This window comes from Vipera berus (assembly GCF_964194415.1).
Source record: "Vipera berus genome assembly, chromosome: 1".
Taxonomy (NCBI): Eukaryota; Metazoa; Chordata; class Lepidosauria; order Squamata; family Viperidae; genus Vipera; species Vipera berus.
In genome coordinates, this window is record NC_138202.1 from 272,938,843 (window position 1) to 272,963,250 (window position 24,408).

Here is a 24,408-nt window from a genome sequence, read left to right on the forward strand (position 1 = left end):
ACTGCCGATGGAGCTTTGGACTGCCCCCGACCTTCGCTTGTTTCGCCGGGATTTAAAAACCTGGTTGTTCGAACTGTCTGGCCTGGACTGAGGGATTTTAAATTTTAAAGTATTTTAATTAAATCATATTAAATTATATTAAATTAATTTTAAAATTTTAATTTTATTGTTATTATGAATTGTGGGCTTGTACTAATTTAATTCCATTTTATTCTCTTTTTGTACTGTTTTAACTGCCCTGTGAACCGCCCTGAGTCCTTCGGGAATAGGGTGGTATATAAATTCAACTAATAAAATAAATAATATACCTGAGCAGGGGGTTGGACCAGAAGACCTCCAAGGTCTCTTCCAACGCTGTTATTCTATTCTATTCTATTCTGTTCTATTCTATTCTATTCTATTCTATTCTATTCTATTCTATTCTATTCTATTCTATTCTATTCTATTCTATTCTATTCTATTCTATTCTATTCTATTCTATTCTATTCTATTCTATCCAAGGTACTAAACCCTACACTATCAACTCAGTTAAGCCATGGTTTCAGTTTAAGCAGAATTAGAATTTTACACTGGATAACTATTTGGAACAAAAGGAGTGGCATGGTAGCCTAGATTAGAGATGAAGACACTTGCCTCCCACTCAGAAGACTGAAAGTTCGAACTTAGGCAGTGGCAGATGTTTCTTTCTCAGGACCCAAAGAGAAAAGATTTACTGTGTAGGTGTCAGGAAGAGCATCCAGCCAATAAACGCTCAGCTCCACTCAATCACCCTGACCCCATGCCAAATAAAGGGATTAAAGGGTTGTAAAAAGGGGGGGGATCTGTTTAGAGGAAAAAAAATGTCTCATTTTTTACTCTTTCTTACTTTTAGATTAAAATTGTGTTTTTGAGAATGATGAGTTTTACTTGTGGTAAATAAGCAGTCCTATTAAGTAATGCAAATTCACATATAAAAATGCACTTTGTTTTCATTAAAGAAATACAATAAAATGGATTTTGTATTGTAGGTTGTCTTACATGAAATCTATAAACCCATGTAAATTTACAGGAAAAATAATGTAAAAATAACATAACACTCCAGACAATCAAAAATAGATGCTGAAGACACATCTATTGCTATTCATTCAAAGCTTGGCTAATATGAAAAATGTATCTTGCTGCCTACTATTCAGTGCAGAAGGCACCTGAAAACTGTTGAGTAGTGACGCTTTTCACTGCTATGATTATAAATGTTGTACAGGTAGTCCTTGACTTATAACAGTTCACCTAGTAACCATTTGAAGTTACAACGGCACTGGAAAAAGTGACTTATCATTTTTCACACTTATAACTGTGGCAGCATCCCCACGGTCACGTGATTTATATTTTGATGCTTGACAACTGACTCCCATTTCTTACAGTTGCATTGTCCCAGGATCATGTGATCTCCTTTTGCAACGTTCTGACAAGCAAAGTCAATGAAGAACCAGATTTGCTTAACAACTGCAAATTCACTTAACAACTGCAGTGATTCACTTAACAAATATGGTAAGGAAAGTTGTAAAATGGGGCAAGACTCAATTAACAAATTTCTTTCTTAGCAACATAAAGTTTGGGCTCAGTTGTGGTTGTAAGTTGAGGACTGCCTCTATTGTAGTTTGAGTATCAGAACGAAATATTTCTTGGAATCAGTCAAAATATATATTTTTTTTCTTAAAATTTGATAAAATCTACGTACTTCAGATTTGTCTAGTAGTTTGCAACTCTCTAGAAAATATTTCTACTGCCTCACTAAACTAAAAGGTAAAGATTCCCCCGCACATGTGTGCTAGTCGTTTCCGACTCTAGGGGCCGGTGCTCATCTCCATTTCAAAGCCAAAGAGCCAGCGCTTGTCCAAGGACGTCTCCATGGTCATGTGGCCAGCATGACTAGATGCCAAAGGTGCACGGAATGCTGTTACCTTCCCACCGTAGTGGTCCCTATTTTTCTACTTGCATTTTTACGTGCTTTCGAACTGCTAGGTTGGCAGAAGCTGGGACGAGTAACAGGTGCTCACTCTGTTACGAGGCACTCAGGATTCGACCCGCCAAACTGCTGACCATCTGATCGACAAGCTCAGCGTCCTAACCCACTGAGCCACCGCATCCCTCTACTGCCTCACTAGGGAAATATTAATTTATCTGATGCTTAAACATCTGCTTGGGTAAAAACCCTAAATCTAGTATAGAAAAGGAAATAGGAGCCAATTAATTGTATCTATATTGTGTTTAGAACATAGAATCATAGGACTGGGACCTCAGAGGTCTTCTACTCCAACTCCCTGCTCAAAGCAGGAGACATTACGCAATCCTGGTCCAGTCTATTTTTGATTGTCCAGTCTATCTTTGAAACTCCAGGAGGCAAGCTATTCCACTGATTAATTGTTCCCACTGTCAGAAAATTTCTCCTTGCTTCTAGGTTGACTCTCTCTTTAACAAACTTTAACCCATTACTTCTTGTCCTGCCCTCTTGTGCTTTGGAGAATAAGTCAATCTCCTCGTGTGTGTGATAGCTCTTCAAGTACTATAAGACAGTTATCCTGTCTCCCCTAATTTTCTTCAATAGGCTAGACCAGGGGTAGGCAACCTCGGCTCTTTTATGACTCATGGACTTCAACTCCCAGAATTCCTGAGCCAGCCAAGCTGGCTCAGGAATTCTGGGAGTTGAAGTCCATGAGTCATAAAAGAGCCGAGGTTGCCTACCCCTGGGCTAGACATACCTAGCTTCCTCAACTGTTCATCATACAATTTAGCCTCTAGAGCAGGGGTAGGCAACCTCGGCTCTTTTATGACTCATGGACTTCAACTTCCAGAATTCCTGAATCAGCTGACTCAGGAATTCTGGGAGTTGAAGTCCATGAGTCATAAAAGAGCCGAGGTTGCCTACCCCTGCTCTAGACCCTTTATCATCTTTGTTGCTTTTCTCTGTACACCTTCTAGGGTCTCGGCATCTTTTTTCTATTGTGCAACCAGAACAAGTGTGGCCTCAGTAGTGTAGTATATAAAACTGCATTGTCATGTCCCATGATCTTGATGTTATCCCTCTGTTGATGCAGCCCAGGACTGCATTGACTTTTTGCCAGCTATAGCACATTCTGGCTCTGACTTCAGTGGTAGTCCACTAGCTAGGGCACCTAAATCTCTCTCACAATTACTGCTATTAAGCCAGGGCCCACCTATTTTGTGCCTATGCATTTAGTTTTTCCTGCCTAAGTGCAGGACCTTACTTTTCTCACCACTGAACTGTATCTTGTTGGATAGGGCCCAATACTCGAGTCTGTTGAGGTCCTTCTGAATCTTGAGCCTATCTTCCAAAATGTTAGCAATTCCCATCAGTTTGGCATCATCTGCACTTTAATGAGTTCCTCTTTATCCCCTTGTCTGGATCCTTTATGAAGATGTTGAAGACCACGGGCCTCAAGACAGAATCTTGAAGTACCCCACTGCATGCTTCTCTACATGTAGATGTTTCATTAAGGACTACACACTAGTTGTGGTTGGTCAGCCAATTGCAAATCCATCTCATAATGGTACTATCTATGCCACATTCTTCTATCTTATCAAGAAGTATGTTGTGGTCTACTTTGTCAAATGCCTTATTGAAGTCAATTTTACAGTTACAGTTTAGTCAGATTTTTTTTTAATGCAACAGGCACTCAAATTACATTTTCACATTAACACAGGAAATTTCAGTTGAATGTATAAAGAAACATGTACGCTAATACTTACAACAGACAGCAGGGTTTTTGCATTGTACTTTGAATAGGGTTATCAAATTTGAGCTGTGAACATCCAGGTAACTTACAAAATAGCAACAACAAAGACAGATTTTTAACTACAAGGGCTGTCTGTAGTTTTGCAGCCCATATTTGATGGCCCAAATATTGAAGCCTTTGCTCTAGGATTACTAACATACCTTTGGTAAAAGTAGAAGGGAGAATAACTTTTCTACTAATAACTTGCACTGTTATGTGGAAATACCTAGTTTGCTCTTTTCACTTCTTTCCATAGGGAACCAGCATTTTAATAATACTGATTACACCATTACACCTTACTTTTTGGAATGTATTATCTGATATTGACAACAAATAGTACAGGACAATGCAGATGAGTTTGAGAAGCAATGCCATCTTACATATCTCTGCTCAAACTTCCTCAAAATTGTACTAAAGATTGTTATTCTAGATTAGTTTTTTAAAAGTTTACAGGCAATCATACTGAAAATATTTCAGCCCAGCAGCATATTTTATTTTAAAAAATTAAATGTTTATACACATGGGCTCTGGTATGTCAAAGACAGCCCGTTTCCCCCTTGCGCTGATCCGGTTGTCAGATTTCCATTTGCTCTCAGTAGAAGTAGCTTCATTCCATTGAAAAGCACATTCATTCCATTGAAACAGATATAAAAAAGACAGGTAGATAAAAATGAAATTAAAAACCAGCCTAAGAATATAAATTCTTCATGACACAAAGCTCACTGAGAGAAACTTCCACTCTTTGAGGCTGCTAGGGATCCAGGTAGAATTACATCTGACACCATTCTTATAATTCGATTCATGCAGTATCAAAGCAAATGGGTTACGTCACTCACCTGTGCAGCTTTCACACGCTATGATATAAGTTCATACGGTTTCATACTTCCCCGTTACTTATTTTTATTTTTTATTTTAATTCCATTTATATCCCGCCCTTCTCCGAAGACTCAGGGCGGCTTACAAGCTTAGCAGTAGCCTTCATTCTATGTATATGCCTGCTTATTAGGGCTTTCACACACACCCCAAGCGGCATCATTACAAAGTCAGCTTATTGCCCCCAACAATCTGGGTCCTCATTTTACCTACCTCGGAAGGATGGAAGGCTGAGTCAAACTTATGGAAATATTGTCCCGTTACCTTTTGGAAATACTATCCAGAAACAAGTTAAATGATATTAAATACAGCAGCTGCAGCCTTGAAACGAGAAGGAGCTACATTTTACATCAAGCGGGTGGAGGCGCTGCGAGCTCAGAATTGGGAGCGAAAACCAGGCGAGAAAGGAAATTCGTCCTGAAAAGGAAAAAGCACCCATTTAAAGCGAAGAACTACGGGGGGGGGGAAAACCTCCTCTTTGGTTTTTTTCCGCCTCTTCTGCAACACCCGGAGTTCCCTCCGGGGCATTTTCGAGTCTTCCTCTCCAGCTAATTCAAGCGAAGCGTGTTACAAGACACTTCCTTCCCCATACCTACAACCGCTGCTTTTTTACAAGACTGAAGTTCAAAAAGAATACGAGACAGGTTTCGGCACTCTTGATGGCGTCAAAAAACCCTGCTCCTCTTCCACTTTTCCTTCCCCAAGGTCAGTTGCGAGCGCAGGTTCGGTGCTCTTCCAGCAACATAAGGCAAGGGGATAAAACGGCACCGAGGTCAGAGTTTCACGACGATCCGGGCTTTGTCTTATTCTGCGACCGGCAACACCATCGCAGCTTCCAGAAGCCGGCAGCTCTGATACGCCAGTGGCCCCTTCTCGCCCCACTTCCCGTCCCCTCCTCGAAAAGAAGCTCCTGTTGCTGGTCCTCCACACAACCATTCACTTGGCCCAGGGGTCGGCAACCTCGGCTCTTTTATGACTCGTGGACTTCAACTCCCAGAATTCCTGAGCCAGCTATGCTGGCTCAGGAATTCTGGGAGTTGAAGTCCACGAGTCATAAAAGAGCCGAGGTTGCCGACCCCTGACTCTTGGCCTAATGCGTTACACCAGGGGTCTTCAAACCTGGCCCTTTTATGACTTGTGGACTTCAACTGCCAGAATTCCTCAGCCAGCGTGCCTGGCTGAGGAATTCTGGGAGTTGAAGTCCATAAGTCATAAAAGGGCGGAGTTTGAAGACCCCTGCGTTACACGGTCTGCCTTTCTCCGTCTCCCCGCCGCGTGCAAAGTTTGGAAAAAGTTGTGGGAAATCCGGACTTCTCAGAACTAGGAGAAGCAGAAGTGAGTTAAGCGGGAGAGAGAGAATTACAGCGAAACACGCCAGACAACCGTGGCAAGGATGGATCAAGACGGCCGCTTTCTTTTCCCAGCAATGAAGGAAATGAAAGAGACAATGCCCGCTAGTGACAAAGCCGGCATTAGGTGGTCTACAGTTTTAATTGCGAGTCAAGCTGCAAAAAATCTTTCCCCAACGTTTTGCTCTTCGAGAACCAACTGCGTCCCTCTCCCACCATACCCCAGCTTCATCAGACTCTAGAAAATATGTACCTGAAACCGATGGCTTTTCTTGAACCAAAGTAAAACCTATGCATGAATGGAGTGCGAATAATATATCTGTAGAACAGTGTTTCTCAACTGACTTTCTTTCTGACACCAACAACGTTCTAATTCAACAGTCATTTGTGAAACTCTATTAAATCACGGGGATTATATCCAGGTACCCAAATCTTGTGTCATTCAACTTAGATTTGCCAGCATAAACTGCTGCTGTGTAAAAGATGCCTCCTTAAGACCTTTGTTTGTTTAAATTTATTAGCTGCCCAACTCCTATTAACTGCAATGGAATCCCATTGGTTTATTTCTTTATTATAACTTTATTAGCTGTCCAACAATTTTAAAATGTGGTGACTTCAACTCTGAGCAATACTGGCTAGGGGATGCTGGGAGTTGAAGTTCTCAGAGTTGCCAAAGTTGAGAAACATTGCTCCAGAGGTAGAGTTGTAGAGTTCTACAACAGTAGCAATTTCCTTCCCCGTTTCTTTCTTTGCTCCTGCAAGGGAGATTTATCAAGGCAAGATGAGAAGGAACCACCAGCCAGTAAAGTCCAAGCCTCTGCATACTGGGATAATTTCTTCTAAATGTTTCCATTTCTGGGGACATGTCAGAAATGGACAAAAGCTGCATCTGTTTTTGGCAGCTAGAAGAGAAGATTGGCTTACTATGCTGTTCAGAGACAGTCTGAGTTTTCACTTCTCTGCAGTGGAATAGCCATCTTGTCTTTGGTCATCTGTGCTGACCCATCAATTGCTTACTGATTTGGGATAGGCATAATCCTCTAGCCCTTTGTAATATATAGAACCAATCTTAGCAACTTTCAGACTTGTGAACTTCAACTCCCAGAATTCCCCAGCCAGCATGGGAAATTCTGGGATTTGAAGTCCACAAGCATTAAATTTGCCAAGGTTGGACATGCTTGATGTAGAGGCTTTTTCCTCACCACCAATTTCTTGCATCTTCTTGTGTTAGCCAACTTACCCTGTTCTGATAAATTTATAATAGTCTTTCAATTGCTTGCCACAATAAAGACCAGGTCACACTAGTACACACTACAAAGCACTGGTGAAAAAATGGCCACAAAGAGGAGACCAGAGAACAGACTTGAGTATCTAAACCAATAGGTTTCCATTGTAGATTATTGGAGTTGGGCAACTAATAAATTTAAACAAATGAAGGTCTGTGGACAGAGTATTAAGGAGGCATCTTTTACAAAGCAGCATTTTTGCTGGCAAAACTGAATCGAATATTTGGCTACCTAGATATAACCCGTGATTTAATAGTGTTTTACAAATGACTGTTGAATTAGAACATTGTTGTTGGCTTCACACAGAAAGTTGATGGGTGTTTCCTCATGAGCAGTTAATGTACCACCTAATCCTCCCTGTATGAATAAAAGGGAAGAGTTACCATAAATTGTGGTGTTATCTTCTGTTCATTTGTGCTGCTAAGTAAAGGCCTTATGAAAGGGCTACTGATGTTTTCAGAATGGTGACGACCCCCTCACCACAATGCTTTTCAAATATATCCTGTTGCTATGGTTTGTCACAAGACATGCATGGAGTGTGTGTGGGGGTGGTGGTGGTGTAAAATCAACCATCACCAGGGAGGGATTGCAGAGAATCCCGGAAGAAAAAGATGAAGTGAGGAAATCGCCAGCATCTGTGCAGAGACCGCGCCTCACATTCTGATGTTAGGCTGTGTGCAATCCAACTTGTTCAACGAAGCATGAATGAGCAATTGAAGGTGAGAAAGAGATGAGATAGGCACAGCTGCTGCTTTTTGTTGAAGGCGCGCTTTCCTGTTCCCTCGTGCTCCAAAATGGCACACTATTCGGGGCTAAAGAGATTCCGGAATTCCTGACTGGAGCGGGGCAGCAGGCTGTTTGTTGCTTGAGGGAAAAGTCTCTCCAATCCTTTTTTTTCTAGCCGGCGGTAATCCAGTGGAAAGGAGAGGCTGCTATTTGCTCCGCGCTCTCCTCTACAAAATAACGGCGGCACTTTCAGGCACCCTTTTTTGGTTTTTTTTCTCCAAATACGCGGAGCCGCCTCCCTCCCTCCGCTCCGCTCCGCGGCCGGCATAACGTGTGCGCGCGCTCTCTGGGGTGCGAGGCGAAAGGTGCAGTTCCAGCCTGCCGGGGTGGTGGTGGAAAAAAAGGCGGGAGACGGAAAACTTAATTGTTCTGGCCTTTCGCAGCTACGTAGCGAGAGGTTTTTTTTCTGCCGCCCCCCCCCTCAAGACATGGGGAGAAACCAGGGACCTGACTTGGAGATGAAAGGTCTGGGGAAATGATAGAGTGGCTTGTCGGATGAGGACGAGGGGTCTTTAGCTCTTCGTTTTTTGCCCAGACTGACAAGCGAGCGCAGGCAGCGAGGAAACCGTTGCAAGAAACGGGCGAGCGTCTCCTCCCGCCCCACGTGAATAATACGAGGTTGGGTTAAAATGTAGGCGCGCAAGCACGCGGACCGCAGCCGCACATCGTGGTGCTGCGTTGAGGGGGCAACCACAGGCGAGAAGGGCTGGAAAAGAAACGCCTAGCAGCCGGAGGAAAGACTCCGGAGACAGCAGAGGCCGCGAACCGTTGCCGAGAGGCGGTCGCGTAGCTTACAGTTGGCGATGGGACCGGCCGGGAAGCTCGGGGCGGGTGGGGTGGGGGGGAATGGACGGAGGCCGTAGCCCCTTTTTGAGAGCCGGGGACGCCCATGACTGAGGAGCGAGGGACTCGCCGCTAGGTGTGCTTAGCGCCCCCTGAGACTCAACGCTCCCATAGCCGCCGGGATTGACTCTTCGTTCTCGGGCAGGGAGGGTGTTTCGCCGAACGCGAGTTTCGGCGTTTCGCTCAGCTGATGCCTATCGCCTCCAGATTTGGCTCCCGGGCTTGGGCTTTGCCGCCGCCGCTGGCGGGGCTGCGAAGCTTTGCAAAAGTTGTCATTCGCGCCTCCTTCGGCCTCCCGGGCTGCTTTCCGACATGTGCGCCAACGTCGTCTACGAATGGTTGAAGACCCTGAAACTCACCCAGTACGCCGAGTCTTTTGTGGATAATGGCTACGACGACTTGGAGGTGTGCAAGCAAATCGGGGAGCCGGACCTGGATGCCATCGGGGTGTCGCGCCCACAGCACAGGCGGCGTCTCCACGAAGCCGTGCGGAGGCTGAAGGAGGAAGACGAGACCACCGCCGGCCTCTACTTCACCTTGGAGCCGCAGCCCCCTCGGCGGGGCTCGCCGGGACCCGACATCTACACCGGCCGCCTGCTGGAGCCGCGCGAAGCCAAGACGTGGAAGGACCCGGCTCATCAGAAGCCCCCGCCGGGTCACCCTCGAGGGAAAAAGGGGGCGCCGCAAAAAAACATGGAATTCAACTCCGAGGAGTTGATCACTTACCCCAAACTCAGACTGAAAATCATGATTAGGGATAAACTCATCCGGGATGGGATCACTCTCAGCAAGCCCCCCTATTCCAGCAAGGTAAGGAGCTACGCCTCAAATCCCGTTGGCGTTGCTGGTTTTTCTCGCCGTCGTGGCTACTTGTAGTTCCTTCGCTCTCCTCGTTAGATGGAGAACACACTGCAAAAAGTGAACTTTTCTCTCCCCCCCCCCCGCTTTTCTCGCGAAAAGTTCATTTGCTCTACGTTTGTTTGCACTTAGGCTGTGGGGTTTGCGTTGGGGTCGGAGAAGTCGTTTTCTTCTATGTGGAGTTAAAAAGATTGATTGTTGGGTTCCAGTTTCAGTACAATCCATTTCTCACGTGGAAGTAGTTAAGCATGATGAATACAGGTGGACATCGTAAGTCTCATAATGGTTCAGTTTCATTACCTTGCACTTACCTTGGAAGACGGTGGGGATTTGATGATGCCAATAGTTTCTTTAATACTTCAGTTTGATTCTTGAGGGAGGAAAGTGTGTTTCATAAAAGAGTTACCTGAATTGCTATAGCATAAGGTGGACACATTTATTTATTTATTTATTTATTTATTACATATTTGTTGAGGTGTGTGAAAGAAACTTGGCACACTCAACAAAGAAATATTGAAGTAGGAGAAAAAGGTGAATAGTGCAGGTTTGTTTACAGTCCCTCTTAAACTGGGAGCTTGTACCCGGTTTCTGTACATGCTTATTCACAAGTAAGTGGCACTGCAGTGAAAGTGATTGGCAAGAAAGCACATGATTCAAAATTGCAGGTAATCATTCAAGTTTGTTCTTTTATGGACAAAGCACCTGTGTTAAGTGATCTAAAAGAGGCACCTTATCTACTGACAATCAGTGTCAAGCTCTGAAGATTTTTAAGGAAGTGTCATGTACCTGCAAGTTTTCTTTTTACTAAATTCAGTAATTGCCTTGATGTGTAGATGTTTTTAAAATCATGTTTTTGTACAAGGAATGGACAATTACAGAATGTTTAATAAACCCAAAAGCACCGCATGAGAACTTCAGATTAATTTATTTTCACTGTAGAATTGGTTTGTGTGAGTGACAGGTAAAATCATTATCACGATCTTGTATATCTAATGTAAATCTTTAATATTATAAGCTTCTCACAGATGGGCATTGCTTTCACAAAACATATTTCACAGTTGTCATGGATAATGGATAAGACTAGCTAGCATGCAGGAAAAAAACAGTTCTAAATGCAAATAAATGAATGAATAGAAGTAAAAATCTGAAGGAAGAAACATAATGCCACTCTGTCAAATAGAGGTATGCTATGCTATAAGCTGATATGAAATGAAAAGGTGTTGAGGAAGAACTGTGTTAGTTGTGAAATGTATGTCAGAATAATTCAGAAATAATTGTAAAAATATACACAGGCGCACACATACAGAGCTCAGCCATGGGATCCATAGGAATACAGTAGGACTACAAATAAGAATATTGTATACTACTGCATTAAAAATGAATAAAATGTTTCCTTTTCCCTCAGTTTTGGACAGATTATAGCAACTCCCTTATAGGCCAAAGAATAATAACAACCCATATTCATTGTACCAGATGTCTAATATGAATTGGCAAATATGATGTGTAAATTCTCATACAATGAATTATTTTTTGAAGCAGTTTGCCTGTGTGTTAGTCATAGAACTTTTCTATGGATCTGTTTTGCAACCTGAGCCAGAAATAGAAAAGCTGCTCTTCTACTGATACTTTAGTCTGAAGTTATTTTGAGAGGCACAAACATAAAATATAAGCCTTGGTAATACCTTCTAATGAGACAACATAAATATGTCTTCCATTTTAATTTTTGCAATCAATATTTCTTATATTGATTTCTTTTTATGATAAACACAGGTATATGAAAAATATTATAAAATCAGCAAGAATTGTTGCTTATATTTCCTTAAAATATGTTATATTTTCCTGTGGAGAATAGTTAAAAATTTGTAGTTAGATGCTCTGTCCAACCTTGGCAAAGAGTTATTTTAATGATGATTCTGATGAATAATATAAATAAATATAAAGAATAATTGGTGTACATGTAACACAATATGTAACTGAACCTAAAATAGCTAAATGTCCTTTGTTATTTAAGTTCCATAGCGATTCACATTTTTGTATTTAATATTTCTAATAATTGAAAAAAACATTCATTTATCACTTCCTTTTGTAGTCAATTATTTATTTAATTTTTATCCTGCCTTTATTACTTTATAAATAACTCGAGATGACAAACATTCCTAATACTCTTTTCATCTTTAATGAAAAATATCCCAGAATTGGTAAGAATATAAAATCATCAGTTAAATTTTTTTTAAAAGTATTAGAAGAAAAAACTCATATTACAAATTTTAGTATAATGGTTACAGTGGGACATTAATTAGTCATCAGCATGTCAACAAAGCATGTAAATCTTAACCATTCAGCACTTAACCGAGTGCTGAATAAAATCAAGTTAGTGCTTGGTACATTATTTCAGATGCCAACACATAGTGGTACTATCTCAAAACACTACTAGATGTTCCATCCAGCATTAGGACAAGATGGGACTTCCATCCTCCCAGTTCTGCCACCAGGTAAAACATCTCAGGCAGGCCAGATTTCCATGTCCTAAGGCTGAAATGAATTACATGAAAAATAGCTGTTGTATAAATGTAGAACTGATAATTGATCTTCAGAGCTTAGCTAGGAATCCAGTGATTTGAAAAGACATGAGAAAAATGGCTGAGGACTATAAAACCCTGGGTCTGTCTACCCCACCTCCCAACCCTAGAGTATTAGATTGCCAAATATACAGAGTATGTTTGGAAAGGAGTTTAAACTTGGCATGCATTGGACATAGACACAGACTGATTTTGTGACTGTAATCAAAATCATTATTCCTGGAGCTCGGATTCCAGTGAAATGCCAACATTGCAAGCAGAGTTGGCTTATCTAAAAGAATTTTCTGATGACAATTTAGATCTGTCCTTGTTCTTGCTCTGAGAGTTCCCCTATTAGTTGTTGCTGCTGTTAAGAAAAAGGATGCTGTGTTACAAGATCCTGACCTCTGTGACTATTGGAGATCATTATCCTTTCCCCATCATTTTTGAACTCTTAGAATAGCTGCCAAATTGGTCACACTGAGTCGATAGTTCATGCCAGAAAAGGACATGGGGAACGTGACATTTAAGGTGCATCCATATATCTGCTTGGCTACGTTTCTGTGGTTTTTTAAAATATTTTATTGATTTTCTAATTTTACATTTAAGAATTTAAAAAGCAACGTGGCAGCTGGGTTAATCAATAATTCAATAACATACAAAAGTCTTTAGTACAAATCTCAAACTATCACATCAAATATTTCCTCTCCTTTTCCCTTAATATCTGCTGTCTCATATTTAAACTAATACAATTCTTATTATATCCATTAAGATAGCATTGTTACATTTATCAATAAATTTTTAGCTTATACATATCCTAGTTACTTTAACATTCAATCTTTATAAACAGTCAATGTCCTGTAGTTACCGGTAGTTTTTCCCAACTTTTAGTTTCCCCATCAATATTTAAATTTAACATTTGATATTTATAATTTCCAAATTTTGGGTAACCAAAGTTTCCTTTATCACAATTCTTAACAAGGTCTATTATTCAAAATACACATCTATTTGAGTATATTCTATTTCCCACCATCTTACATCATCTAATTAATAATACAATATAACATTTATTTTCAACTAGTTTCCAAATGTCTTAAATTTAATGACCCAAATTTCCCCTATTTCAACATCAAATATTTCCTCTCTTTTTCTCTTGATATCTACTATCTCATATTTAAGCTAATACAGTTCTTATTACCTCAATTAAATAAAAACATATTTATTACATTTATCAATAAATTTTAGCTTATGTATCTTAATTACTTTTACATTCAATCTTTATAAACAATCAATATCCTGTTTATTTGTTTTCCCCAATTTTTAATTTCCCATCAATATTCAAATTGGCCTGGTCTGATGGGATGGGGTTGGGTTTTTATAAATAGTTCTAATTTTAATTTGTATTAATTATTATGGGCATAATGGTTTAATTGCTTTTAATTTTTGTATTCGGTTTTTTACTATGTATTGCCCTGTTCACCGCCCTGAGTCCTTTGGGAGAAGGGCGGTATACAAATTAAATTATTAAATTAAATTAAATTAAATTAAATTCAACTTTTAGTATTTATACTTACAAGTTTTAAATGACCAAGTTTTCTTTATCTCAAGTAATAACAAAATCTGGTATTCAAAGTACCTGCAAAGCAACAGAGTAATAATAATCATAATATGATACCCAAAAGAGGGGGTAGTAGAGAAGATGAGAAAGAATAATAATAATAATAATAATAATACCAGAACCATTCAACATAGGTAAATATACTTAGGCATAAAGCAATACTGTGAAGATTAAGTGTTCAGCTGAGTGATGGCATGAGGGGAAAAAACTGTATCCGTGTCTAGTTGTTTTGGCATGCAGTGCCCTATAGTGGCGTCCTGAGGGAAGGAGTTGTTCATGTCCAGAATGAGAGGAGTCTATAGATATTTTGTCAGCCCTCCTTTGGGCCTGTGCAATATACAGGTCTTCATTGGAAAGCAGGCTGGTTGCAATTGTTCTTTCTATTTTTTTTCCATTGGAGTCTGTCTATCCTGTTTGGTTGCTGTACCAAACCAAGCAGCTATCAAAGTACAGATGACAGACTCAATAATTCCTCTGGAGAGCTGTGCATTGATATAACTATTTATAATAATGATATAATAACAACAACAATAATAATTTAATAATAATAATAATAATAATAATAATAATAATAATAATACTATAATTAATAATAATAATAATAATAATAATAATAATAATAATAATAATAATAATAATAATAATAATAATAATAAAGTTGGAAAGGACCTTGGAGGTCATCTAGTCCAACCCCCTGCTCAGGCAGGAAACCCTATACCATTTCGGACAAATGGCTTTTCCAGTCTCTTCTTAAAAAACTTCCAGTGTTGGAGCATTCACCGCTTCTGGAGGCAGGTTGTTCCACTGGTTAATTGTTCTGTCAGGAAGTTTCTCCTTAGTTCTAGTTTGCTTCTCTCCTTGGTTAGTTTCTATACGTTGCTTCTTGTCCTGCCTTCAGGCGCTTTGGAAAATAGCTTCTTTGTGTTAGCCTGTGAGATATTGGAACACTGCTATCATGTCCCCCCTCATTCTTCTCTTCATTAAACTAGACATACCCAATTCCAGTAACCGTTCCTTATATGTTTTAGCCGCCAGTCCCCTAATCATCTTTGTTGCTCTACTCGGTAGTCTTTGTAGAGTCTCAATATCTTTTTTGCCTTGTGGTGACCCAAACTGGATGTAGTATTCCAAGTGTGGCCTTACCAAGGCATTTTAAAGTGGTATTAATACTTCGCGTGACCTTGATTCTATCTCTCTGTTAATGCAGCCTAGCACTGTGTTGGCATTTTTGGCAGCTGCAGCACAGTGCTGGCTCATATTTAAGTGATTGTCCACTAGGACTCCGAGATCCTTCTCACAGTTACTACTATTGAGCAAGGTACCCCCTATACTATACCTGTACATTTGGTTTTTCTTGCCTAAATAGTGTCCCTGGTTTTTGATTGCAACTATTATTTTTGTTTTCTTTATTGTTAATATTTAATTAGGCATTATGGCTTCAGGAATGAATCAATACAATTAAAGCATTGTTTTTCTTCTTCTGGATGCCATATGCTAATAGGCATCTGTGCCAGGCATCTGTTTGTTTATATAATAATTTTCATGGCTGTGCTCTGCTTTGAGTAAAGTACAAAAGATTTCCAAACACATATTAGACAAATAAACTTTCTGTTTCAGAAATATTCAGGTAAAGTAAGTAGAAATATTTGCTTCTAAAACCTATGTGAAAAATGTAATAGATAACAGTGATAGATATAGGTAGGCATGGTTGACAAATGAATTTTACCAGTCAACCATCAAGATGTGGTGAATGCAGTTTCATTGTAGCTCAAAGCACACTATTCCACACTATGTAAAAAAGCAGCAGTGACGGGAATTTATTCAGCTAATGAATACTAATTGTAATAAAGAATGGTTAAAATGGCTAACAAATTATTAAAAATGAATGGAGTTGGAGTTTCTTAATGCAAAAAAAATGGGTTGTACAACTATAGGACATGTCATGAGGAATTAGGCATTCTATTTATTTTACATATAGACTAATTAGTATCTGATATAGTGAAATTTAATTAGAGCTTCTAATTGAAATAAATGACCTGACCTGACCTTATCCATTCTTGAGAAACTTTATTTCATTCCCCCCCTGTGAGAATTGTACACTGTATGAGCAAAAATAACATTGCTGTAAGAGAGGCACGTGTTAAATGTGTCCATCTCAATAAATTTTTTAGTAAAGTTTAGAAGTATGGAAAATTTAACATATTTTTAAAAATCATAATAAAATGATTTGTGATGCAGGAATATACTATTTGCTTGTGTTCAAACATTATTCATGAATGCTGGTATGTGGTTCTTGTCTAATACAGAGGGAAATTGTACTAACTTTTAAGACATAAAAATGAAAACTCATACAGAGGATAAAATTATGTCTATGATTGTTGTTAAAGTAGCACACACTATACAGTGTAATTTTCTACTGCATTTTTATGTGAATTTTATAATATTAATTGCAAAAAACTTTAACAGTGTCTACATAATTCATTTGTCTTACATTTATAGAATAATAGGTATGTTCTTTTGTCTAGAAATAAAAGCTGTGATATGTAGCTAGCATCTGTCAACAATGCATTCAATTATTTGACTCCAAACTATTTCTTGCATAGTGTTAAAATATACACATTCCTTAAGATAAAATAGACTTCAGTACACTGCTCTGTATAATATCCCTGGATGTGTTCTTAGGGAATGTGCAGATGAGGTGACTTGCGTTCTTACAGATATTTTCAATCTTTCACTGCAGCAGGCAGAGGTCCCATCATGTTTTAAGATGGCCATTATTTTGCCAGTGCCAAAAAAGTCTACAATTATGGGTCTCAATGATTACGGTCTGGTTGCACTTACAACCATCGTTATGAAATGTTTTGAGAGGCTGATAAAGGACACCAGCATTTGACTCGCTTCAGTTTGCTTACTGTCCTCTACAGAGGATGCTATTTCTTCTGTTCTCCATCTGAGCTTGAAGCACTTAGAGGAAAGAAATACTCATGTGCGAATGCTGTTTGTCGACTTCAGTTCAGCATTTAATACAATCATTCTTCAGTATCTAGTAGACAAACTGGGCCTTTTAGGCTTTAATACTCCTTTGTGCAACTGGATTCTTGATTTTCTTATTGATAGGCCCCAGTATGTGAGAGTTGGGACGAATATTTCTAACACCATTTTCTTGAGCACAGGTTCTCCTCAGGGCTGTGTCCTAAGTCTGTTTCTGTTCACCCTGTTGACCCATGACTGTTGTGCAAGGTTTGCCACCATCCATATTGTGAAGTATGCAGACGATACAACAGTAGTGGGCCTTATTCAAGATGATAATGAGGGTGCTAACCACAAAGAGATAGAGGGTTTTGTGAACTGGTGTAAAAAAACCAGCCTAGTTTTAAATGTTGGGAAAACTAAAGAGATCACTGTTGATTTCAGAAAAGGCAGGCACAGTCACGCTCCTCTGTGTATTAATGATTCACCTGTGGAGATCGTTATCCGCATCAAATTCCTGGGTATGCAGTTAATGAGTAGGCTGGCTTGGTCACTCAACAGTGAGACATTGGTGAAGTGGGCATAACAGCACCTGCATTTTCTGCGTCACATGAGACAAGTATATCTTCCTTCCCCTGTCCTTACCACTTTCTACAGAGGGACGATCAAGAGCAATTTGTCATATTGCATTACTGTCTGGTTCGGAAGCATCATTGTCTGGTTCGGAAGCTTCAGACAGGAGGGCAGTGCAGAGAGTGATGAGAATGGCAGAAAACATTATTGGCAGTTCACTCCCTTCTATCCAGGACATAGCATATAGGCGTTGCTTGAGCAGGGTCCACAGGATTGTCTGGGTCATCCTCTTCACACCCTGTTTTCCTTCCTACCTTCTGGGAGGAGGCATCTTGGTATCTGAAGCAGAATATCCAGATTCTGTCACAGTTTTGTTCCTTATAGTATTATTCTTGTGAACTCTCAAGTTTCCTCTTTCCGCTATGTATTCAAAATGGACAGTGATTAATATTTATATGTATTTATATTTAAGGGTGTAGGTATACATGCATAAGTTGTATACAGCATGTTGATATGTGTGTTATGTTTTGAGAGGAGGCAACACAATTTCATTTTTAATGTGTGCCAGTGTGCCCACGGTAAAAAATGACAATAAAGGTTCTTTTATCTTTTATCTATCTTATCTATAGCTGAGCAATTACTTTTTTTGAAATTGTACATATGACTGTATATTTTAAAGTTAGATTTGATACTTTTCAATATTATTTTAGAATTGGATTAATGTTTTCCCCTATAATTTAGGAAGTATTTCCATTGAATACTTTGTTATTTAAGCATTAAAACATGAATTATCATGGAGCCCAAGATGTATCTTGTGAACCAAAATTCATTGGAGAAAATGGATCCTCTATAAAGATTTACTTATTATCCCAATATATACATGATATTTATACTTACATTATTTATTTTGAACAATATTTATTGGTATAAATGAAACCTAGTATCATTTGACAGCTGCTCAATTTTATTTCAAAATTATAAACTCTCTTTATCTACTTCACTGCTGAGGATGCGGAGAGGATATTTTCAAGAGTGCACAATCATTTAAAAAAAAACAGCCCTAATTTTGTCTTCTTTCTCTATTTCAATTCTTTCAGAGTTTTTAAATTTTACACTTGAATATTAATTTTAATGAAAAAGAATTTTGAAAGAAGATTCCTATTCATCACAATATCTGATTTATTTCCCCAGCTGAATGGAAATTGGCATGCTCCTTCATATCCTTCATATCACAGATTTAAATTGGTATATGCTGTATAGTTTAGTGGGAGTCAGATAAAACCTATATAGTATATTTATTTCTGTACCCAGTATTTGGAGTGACGTTCTAATGAGAATGATTGCTGTTCATCTTATATGATTGACTACATCTTTTTAACATTTGATCATTTCACATCTGTTAATAAATTGATTCTGTCACTGAGAACTTTGCACATTTGTTAGTAATCACAGCTACCTTAGATTGTACATTGGATTCTACATTGATATCCTGTATCATCTTTTTACAATTTTTAAAAGAGTAATCATTAAAAAAAGCAACCAATTTTATACCCAGTATTTAGATAGGTTAATGTAAGGATTTTCTTGTGAAACTTTAAGAGTCTCAAATTTTGATGTATAGGGTGTGAGGGATTCATACATCTTCAGTCTATGGATTGTTTAATAGTTCTCCAAGGGAAATGCCTCAAAAAAGGAGGAGATTTATGAAACAGGGCATACCATGAATCTGAAATAACACTCATTCACTATTGTATCAATAGGGAAAGTATTCAAATTTAAAGTGAAACTCCCTTTTCATATATGTTATTGAAATATATTGTATCCTTAAATTAATTATTTTTAAAGTGTGGTAACAATGTCATTCAAATTTCTATGTTATCTATATGCTCTGAGCAAAAATGATTATTATATGATATTTGTTGGGGGCAATTAAGCTGACTTTGTAATAATGCCGTTTGGGGTGTGTGTGTGAAAGCCCTAACAAGCAGGCATATACATAGAATGAAGGCTACTGCTAAGCTTGTAAGCCGCCCTGAGTCTTCGGAGAAGGGCGGGATATAAATGGAATTAAAATAAATAAAATAAATAAATATATATTCTTATCTGAATGTGCAAGATGTAAGCTTTTGGACTTTTGGGCTGTTCAATTTAATTACAGTAGGTAGTTTTTTTCCCTAAAATTGCAACTAAGTGATGCAAAATTAGGGTTAGTGTTAGGATAAATACACAATTTCTGATAATTTGACAAATATACTGGTTGAAGTTTGAGGATCCTATTTATTAAAACATTACTGTACTATGTTTATCACAGTTATGCAATAAGGATCTCCTTCTCTACCAATAGGCTGGAACTTTAGTGTCATATCTGATAAATCCTGTAAACTCATATAATTACTTTATATATAGTATACTATGCATTATAATAAACCATCTTCACTATCTGTTCTATAACTAGAAGATAATACAAGTAATCCTCGACATGTCCACAATTGAGCCCAAAATTTCAGTTGCCAAGTGAGGCAGTTGTTAAGTGAGTTTTGCCCCATTTTATGAACTTTTCTGACACAGTTGTTAAGTGAATCACCGCAGTTATTAAGTTAGTAACACAATTATTAAGCAAATCTGGCTTCCCTGTTGACTTTGCTTATCAGAAGGTTACAAAAGGTGATCACATGACCCCGAGACACTGCAACCGACATAAATATGAATCATTTGCCAAGGTTTTGAATTTTGATCACATGACCATGGGGATGCTATAATGGTCATAAGTGTGAAAAACAATCATAAGTCACTTTTTTCAGTGCCATTGTAACTGAATGGTCACTAAATGAACTGTTGTAAGTCAAAGTCTACCTGTACAGAGTATTGTTGGAAATATGACAAAAAAAATCCGTGGTAGGAAAAAATGAGGGAACACCTGCTGCCGGCATCAAGTTCCCTTCGTCCAGTGCGCTCCCACAGGGAGGGTCTTCTCAGGGTGCCACCGGTAAGAGATTGCCGGCGGGTAACACCCAGGGATAGGGCCTTCTCAGTGGGGGCGCCTGCCCTTTGGAAACCAGCTGCCAGTGGAGCTGAGGACTGCCCCCGACCTCCGTTCATTCCGCCGGGGCCTGAAGACCTGGCTCTTCGAGCTCTCTGGCCCAGGCTGAGGATTAATCTTATTTTAACTGGGGTTTTATTTAGACAGGGACACATATAATTTCTTTTAAAATTTGTTTTTAACTTTTGTATTTTGGTTTTTTAATCACCCTGTAAACCGCCCTGAGTCCTTCGGGAAAGGGCGGTATATAAATGTAATAAAATAAATAAATAAATAAATAAATGTTCTTTTTAAATGAGAGATCAATACTATTGGGGATAGATGCAACAAAGTAAACAGTACTTTATTGACATGTACAAAGTGCAGTAATCACTGGGTTCTTTTCTGTAGCACCCCAAACTAAGCAAGGTTACAGATTACAATACGTAAGAAAGATAAAGAAAATATAAATCACAATATGTTCCTTATACTGCAATGTCTTTGATGAAAGATTAATTAAACGTGTTAAATATATGAATGCATGTAAAGTATGATGGATCAAAAGGATTTCTAAACATTTTTCCCAAGTGTTACACATACCATCCTTCCACAAAGTTGCTGTTTCTATTCGTAATAAGAGCTTTATTGGTGGGAAAGGACAGAATTCCATTTGGAATGAACTTCACTGGAATTGGAGCATGAGAATTGGAGTGACAGTCGAAAGCAGACTCGTACTATATATATTAATTAGTTATTATGTTAGAGTAATATGATTAACTGAATTGCCAATATTAGTGACAACCATAAAAGTTTTCATATTGTTGTATTTCAGTTCCATGGGCTTTGCAGTAGCCTACAATTAGAGCATTGATATATTCTAAGAAAACTCCTTTAGAAAGTTCTTCCTTGTTATTTAATCAAGAAAAATAGTAAAATACAGTACAGTAAACAAACTCAGCTGCAATACCATTTAAATTCAGTACATTTAAAAATATGAGGAGATAAATTATTCTCCCGACAGAATGAAATGGAAAGACCTATAAGAAAGAATGCAAAAGTTGCTTGGAACATAAAGAAAAAGCTTTAAGTTACAGAACACCACAGTTGTGTACAGTCTTATACCAATGTGAAGTATGAAAAAGAAAGCTTGATGGAATGATAAAATGAAAAAAAAACGGATGAAAAAAGGCATGTAAGAAATTAGTGATTGAAGGATAAGTGCTTTCTAATGTACATATGGAAAAAAAGATGCAAAGAATGTATTCAAAAGAAAAAGAAAGTTGACATTAAAAGAGGCAAAGAAAATGCAGAACAAGTTTATATAAAAATAAAATGTAAATACAAAATGTTTTAGAAATGTGAAAAGAACGAAAAATGCTTGACCAGAGTATCTTTTTATTATATTATCCTATCTTATAGTTTCACAATACCTCCAATTATACAAATATATAAAAGATTAAATAAGACAATTCAAAACTTTGCATTTTTTATATTAATGGCATTGTCACCTGTTTCTAGACTGACCATTATAATGTTTTCCTACTTAATTATCATCTCATAAAGGAGAGAACCACTTCATCTTCATTCATTTAATTGTAAATGAATGTTATATGAAGTTGCAAAATGCATTTGGAATAGACTCTAAAATACTATTGACTGCATTTAATAACATTGTATGTACTTTCACATACCCATCTACATCAGTACTCTTATACACCCTCTGGACGTCCACCAACATTTTCTTTTTTTAGATTTGGAAAAGTGAAGGAGTGAAGAGGCTAGGAGAAATCCAATTCTATAAGAAGAATTTTGTTTGAATAGTATTCTACTTTCAAGTCCTATATATACAAAGCACTATCAGCAAATCTCATGATGGAGGAATTGACTGAATAATCAACTAAACTAATATGAATAAGAATTACATTTGAAAATAGATTGTGATAAGTATTTTTTACTTCTGATAAAAAGTCTCATTTTGTTCAACAACTTGTCTTTTTAAATTCTTCTCTAATTATATTTGGAGGAATTCTGTAATATGAAACTTTGGTCCTGTTTACCAGCATTTTGCTGTTATATTTCTGGTTTTGGTCCCAGTTATAAAGAGAATGAGGAATAAAGTAATTAAATAATTGAGGGAGTATGTAAAATAACTGAAAAAAATCTTAATAAAAACTGGTAGTTATTATCCTGACCATTTTCTGCCACTGGGTATCTTTTTCTTCTGATACTTTCCTTAAGTTGGGAAAGAAGAATGTCATTCCTGGTTCAGCTTATTAGTTTTCTGTGCCTGAAGCAGGTGACATGTTTCTTCTTGTGAAATTTAAAGCTTCAAATGGCACAGTAAATCTGTTCTAGTTTTCATAGAGGCTTGCATTTTTACCACATTAAGATTGTGGTATAGTGTATGAAGCAGAAGCCTGCCAGATTTTGTTTAAATGAAGCTCTTTAGCACAGAAAAAGAGACTCCGGTTTGCAACAAACGTTTCAACCAAAGCCTATTTATTCACAGACAAATGTTAAGTATCAAGCATCTGCCTCCCAGCCCTTTTATAAATCAATGTCAGCATAGGAAAGCTCATAAAATCTACTAGCCTGCTCTGCTCTGGGCTAGCAAAGGAAAAATTAGAATTGTGGGTCTCTTTTTAAAACCACTTGATGAAGTTATGTGGTGGAGAGAGGAGTTTCCTCTTTTATTATGCAAAGCATGGACAGTGAAGTTTGCTTCTACTTCAGAAAAATGTAGTTCATAACAGCTTTTTTTGCCCTCAAGAATACAAACAGATCTTGAAAAAAATGGGTAAGTTTTATGTACCAGCAGTGAAAACAAATATCACTTTTAAAATTAGTACTGTGCCATGTACTTCAGGAAAAACTAATGAAAGCAAGTGGTAAAAACTAGATAAAGGTAAAGGTTCCCCCGCACATGCGTGCTAGTCGTTTCCGATTCTAGGGTCCGGTGCTCATCTCCATTTCAAAGCCGAAGAGCCAGCGCTTGTCCGAGGACGTCTCCGTGGTCATGTGGCCGGCATGACTAGATGCCAAAGGCGCACGGAACACTGTTACCTTCCCACCGTAGTGGTCCCTATTTTTCTACTTGCATTTTTACGTGCTTTCAAACTGCTAAGTTGGCAGAAGCTGGGACGAGTAACAGGTGCTCACTCTGTTACGCGGCACTCGGGATTCAACCCGCCAAACTGCCGATCTTCTGATCGACAAGCTCAGCGTCCTAACCCACTGAGCCACTGTGTCCCTAAAAACTAGATAAGATAACCTTTATTGTCATTTTTTTACTGTGGGTGTTATATATTGAGTGTTAATTGTTAGACAGCTCGGCTGGGCATCAGCTGTGTAACACCCAGCAACAACAGGTGGCATCGTAACTCCCGTCCTATTGGTCAGGCCATTCTGGCGGGACACTTTTAGGATGTGGATTGGTCGCCGGCTTGCCAGCAACAGTATTTAAAGGAGCTCAGCTGTGGAGACACTGCCGGTTCCATCCACAATAAACCTGAGCACTGACTCGGTGTCGTGTCATCTGTTCCTGATCAGTCTACCCACAATACTTAACAGTGGCGACGAAGGTGGGATACTGCGTGTAGAGCTGAAGCGCTAGCTGAGTCACTAGAGCTGAAGCACGAGCGAACGCGGGAAAGGAGGGAAGCGAAAACTCTCCCGACTAAATTCCTTTCCAGCAAAGAGCAGTAACCGGACCAGGACAGAATGACCCAAATCGGACACGTCCGCGAGTTTGATGTCCGTCACCCGGGACAATGGGAGTCCCACTTGGGACAAGTCGAGGGGTATCTCTTCGTAAACAAAATCACAGAAGATAAAGCGAAGGCAGCGGCGCTGCTATGCATCAGCGGGCCAGCTGTGTACAATGTAGCTGTCGGGCTATGCAT

At 38.7% G+C, this 24,408-nt stretch overlaps 1 protein-coding gene across 2 annotated transcripts in view; it reads left to right on the forward strand.

Annotated features, from left to right (window-relative positions):
* Positions 1–9,222: 9,222 nt before the first annotated feature.
* The window catches only part of SASH1 (SAM and SH3 domain containing 1), a gene marked incomplete at its 5' end in the record, with an annotated part of 629,783 nt that continues 614,597 nt past the window's right edge, over positions 9,223–24,408 (forward strand). For both annotated transcript variants that reach the window (XM_081314824.1, XM_081314825.1), the window contains one exon: positions 9,223–9,720. In XM_081314824.1, coding sequence (XP_081170950.1) covers positions 9,223–9,720 — 498 coding nt within the window. The remainder of the gene's footprint in view (positions 9,721–24,408) is intronic.